At 61.9% G+C, this 3,034-nt stretch overlaps 1 protein-coding gene across 1 annotated transcript; it reads right to left on the reverse strand.

Annotated features, from left to right (window-relative positions):
- Positions 1–1,226: 1,226 nt before the first annotated feature.
- Positions 1,227–2,048, reverse strand: Pabpc1l2b (poly(A) binding protein cytoplasmic 1 like 2B). Its single transcript, XM_029473593.1, has one exon. The coding sequence runs from the start codon at positions 1,957–1,959 to the stop codon at positions 1,270–1,272; it is 690 nt and encodes a 229-aa protein (XP_029329453.1). The 5' UTR covers positions 1,960–2,048; the 3' UTR covers positions 1,227–1,269.
- Positions 2,049–3,034: the final 986 nt, after the last annotated feature.

The raw sequence follows: 3,034 nt of genomic DNA on the forward strand, positions 1-3,034 counted from the left end.
CAGAGAGAGACAGAGAGAGAGAGGGAGAAAGAGGAGAGAAGACAGAGGAGAGGAGAGGAGAGGAGAGGAGAGGAGAGGAGAAAGAGAGAGAGTTAGAGCTGACCATGAGGCTGTGCAGGAGACATGAACATACCCATTTTTTTTTTCTTTTTACTAGCTGCACTGGCTGGCTGGCACAAATACAAACTGGTACAATGCTTATGAAAGGGAGCCTTTTGGCAACACACAGGGAAAGTCTTTGAAACGTCTATATGTGGATCCTGCAAGTCCACAGTTAAGGAGAGAGCATCCAGGATGCTAGCCTAGATTTGGCTTGACAAGGAAGGATTCACTCCTCAGGGCACACAGTGTTGGTTTTAAACACAGGGAAAGAACTAGGCACCACCTGAATGTCCAACAATGCAGGAATGATTACAGAAATGTTAAGGTCCATGGATAGATACACAGGAGCACTCTGCAGGCACTGAAGATGACGGTCTTATCATAAGCCTGTTGAATAGCATGGAAAGAAGTTCAACGCGTTGATTTCTGTTTGGTTTTAGTCGCTGAAAAAAGCAGGTTAAGAAACACCACATACATGAACCACTCTACAAGAATGTTAATAGGGAAGGTGGGTCTGGGGTGAGAGGCAGAGAGAAGGGGAGCAGAGAGCCTGGAAAAACAGCACACCAAAGAAGATAAAAGGGCTTCTCTCTGGGTATTAGGATGGTGGGAAGCAATTAGACTCTTGCTTCTTTCTCCCACATCAGACTTCCTTCTCCTTCCAGACATTTCTACCATGAATTGCATCACCTGTGCAGTAAACAAAGAGACAGAAAAAAAACGCTTTTAAGAATCAGACCGACCACCACCGGGAGAAGAGGCAGCCTTTAACCTCTCCAATGGCACAGATTAGTGGGATTATCCTCTACAAGGGGCCCTTGCTGGGGTTGGGGAGAAAGGGAGGGAAGGAGAGGACATTAGAAGAGAGGGGCTGAGAGCAGAGAGGGGATGGGGAAGCTAGCTAGCTAGCTCTGAGGTGGGGGGGGGGAGGAGAGAGGAGAGGGGAGGGAAGAGAGAGGGAGAGAGGGCAAGAGAGGGAGGGAAGGAAAGAGAAAAAGAGGAGCGGGGAGGGGTGAAGGGGGAGAGGAAGGAGAAGGGAGGGGGAAGAGGGGGGAGAGAGAAACCTGCACTCCCAATACAATACACTGCTGGTGGGTTGGGGGGTGGGGGGCTGTAAACGGGGTGGGAGCCAAGACGTGGCTCTACTGGCTGGGTCCTGGGAAGTCTTCATCGAAAGGTGGCCTCATCATCGGAGTCGTCGTCGAAATCCTTGAAGTCAGCGCTGGTGGACTGGCGCGCCCAGGCTCCCCTTTCGGCCTCTCTCTCCTTGTGGGACTTGAATCTCCCCACGAAAATCTTGCGGTAGTTCAGGAACATGCCATTCAGCGCATCTATGGCCCGCTCGGCCGACTCCTGCTTCTGGAAGTGCACGAACCCATAGCCCTTGGGCCCCTTTTCGTCACAGGCCACCTTGCAGGACAGGATGTTGCCAAAGGCCGAGAAGATGTTGTACAGCGCCTTGTTGTCGATGGTCTTGCCCAGGTTCTTGATGAAGACGTTGCCCACCCCGCTCTTGCGGAGCGACGGGTCCCTCTGGGACCACATGATGCGCACTGGCCGGCCATTGATAACGTCAAAGTTCATGGTCTCCAGGGCCCGCTTGGCGTCCACCGGTTGCTGGTAGTTGACATATGCGTAGCCCAGAGAGCGCCGGGTGACCTTGTCCCTGCAGATGCGGATGGACAGGATGGGCCCGGCAGGGCTGAACTTCTCATACAGCATGGACTCGGTCACCTCGGGGTGCAGGTCGCCCACGTACAGCGAGGCCGTGGGAAAGTCTGGGTTCCCATCGTCCGAGCCCCCGGCCGCCGCCTCTTCCTCCTCTGCAGCCAAGGCCGCCGCCAGCTCTTCGTCCATATCCACTCTCCCGTAGGAAGGCGACGCAGCCGCCTCCGCCAGGCTGGCCTCCTCAAGGCTGGCCTCCGCCAGGCTGGCCTCCGTGGCTGCCACCGCCGCGGCCGCGGCCGCGCCGCCGGCCTCTGCCTTCTCCCCGGCCAGGGCCGCCGCCTCCCCCAGGCTGGCCTTCGCCGGGACCTCGGCCTCCACCTCAGCCTCCACCTCTGCTTCCGCCTCCGCCACGGAGGCCTCCGCCACCGCCTCCGCCACGGTCGCCGCGGCCGCCTCCGCCGCTGCCGCCGCCGCCGCCGCCGCTGCGGCGACCTCCGCCGCCACTGTCGCCGCGGACGCCACGGTCACCGCTGCCGCCGGGCCGCTGCCGCGACCTCCCTTCCCGGGAACTGAGGGGGCGGAGAGGCGGCGAGGGCCGGTGGGCGCCGGAACGCGGGCCGGGGGCTCGCGCGGCGGCCGCGGACGGGGACCCCGCTGTGGCGGGAGCGAGCGAGTCACCCGGGGTGGCGAGCGCCGGCCGCTAGCGCGCAGAGCAGACTCCGTCTCCGCAGCCCGCAGCCTGCCCCTGCCCCTGCCCCTGCCGCCGCCGCCGCCGCTCGGTCGTGGGCTGCTGGCGTGCGGGGCGCGGGCGCGAGGGCGGCGTGGGGTGGGGGGCGGGGGGTGTTGGCGTCTGTGGTCCGGGCAGCTGGGAAGGCTTCTGTCTCTTTGGTTCCCCCTGTGGCTGCTGCGGGGCTGCGGGGTGCGGGGCTGCGGGGCTGCGGGCAGGCGGGCAGGCAGCGCGGGGGCGGGCTGAGCCCGGGCTGGGGTACCAGTGCGCAGCCTCTGGGGCGCCCACGCGCTGGGGAAGACGGTGCCGGGGACNGGGCTGTGCGCTGGACCGGAGGGAGGGCTTCGGGTTCTGTGTCTTGGCCCGGCGAGAGGGGTGGGGGCTCTGCCCCTTCCNCCATAAGGGAAGCTTGCCGTGATTCCAGTGGGAACCTTGCAAGTGAGCGACAGTGGGTGGGGGTGGCCTTGAAGATAGGCTAGCCCTGCCTGCAGGAGCCTAGAAGCAGTGTTCCAGCATCCAGAGGAAGGGGGGCTTCCC

The sequence above is a fragment of the Mus caroli genome, chromosome X, assembly GCF_900094665.2.
Source record: "Mus caroli chromosome X, CAROLI_EIJ_v1.1, whole genome shotgun sequence".
NCBI lineage: Eukaryota > Metazoa > Chordata > Mammalia > Rodentia > Muridae > Mus > Mus caroli.

Bases quoted from the DNA above. Each gene is read 5' to 3' on its own strand.
- Pabpc1l2b (XM_029473593.1), bottom strand. From the start codon at position 1,959: ATGGACGAAGAGCTGGCGGCGGCCTTGGCTGCAGAGGAGGAAGAGGCG.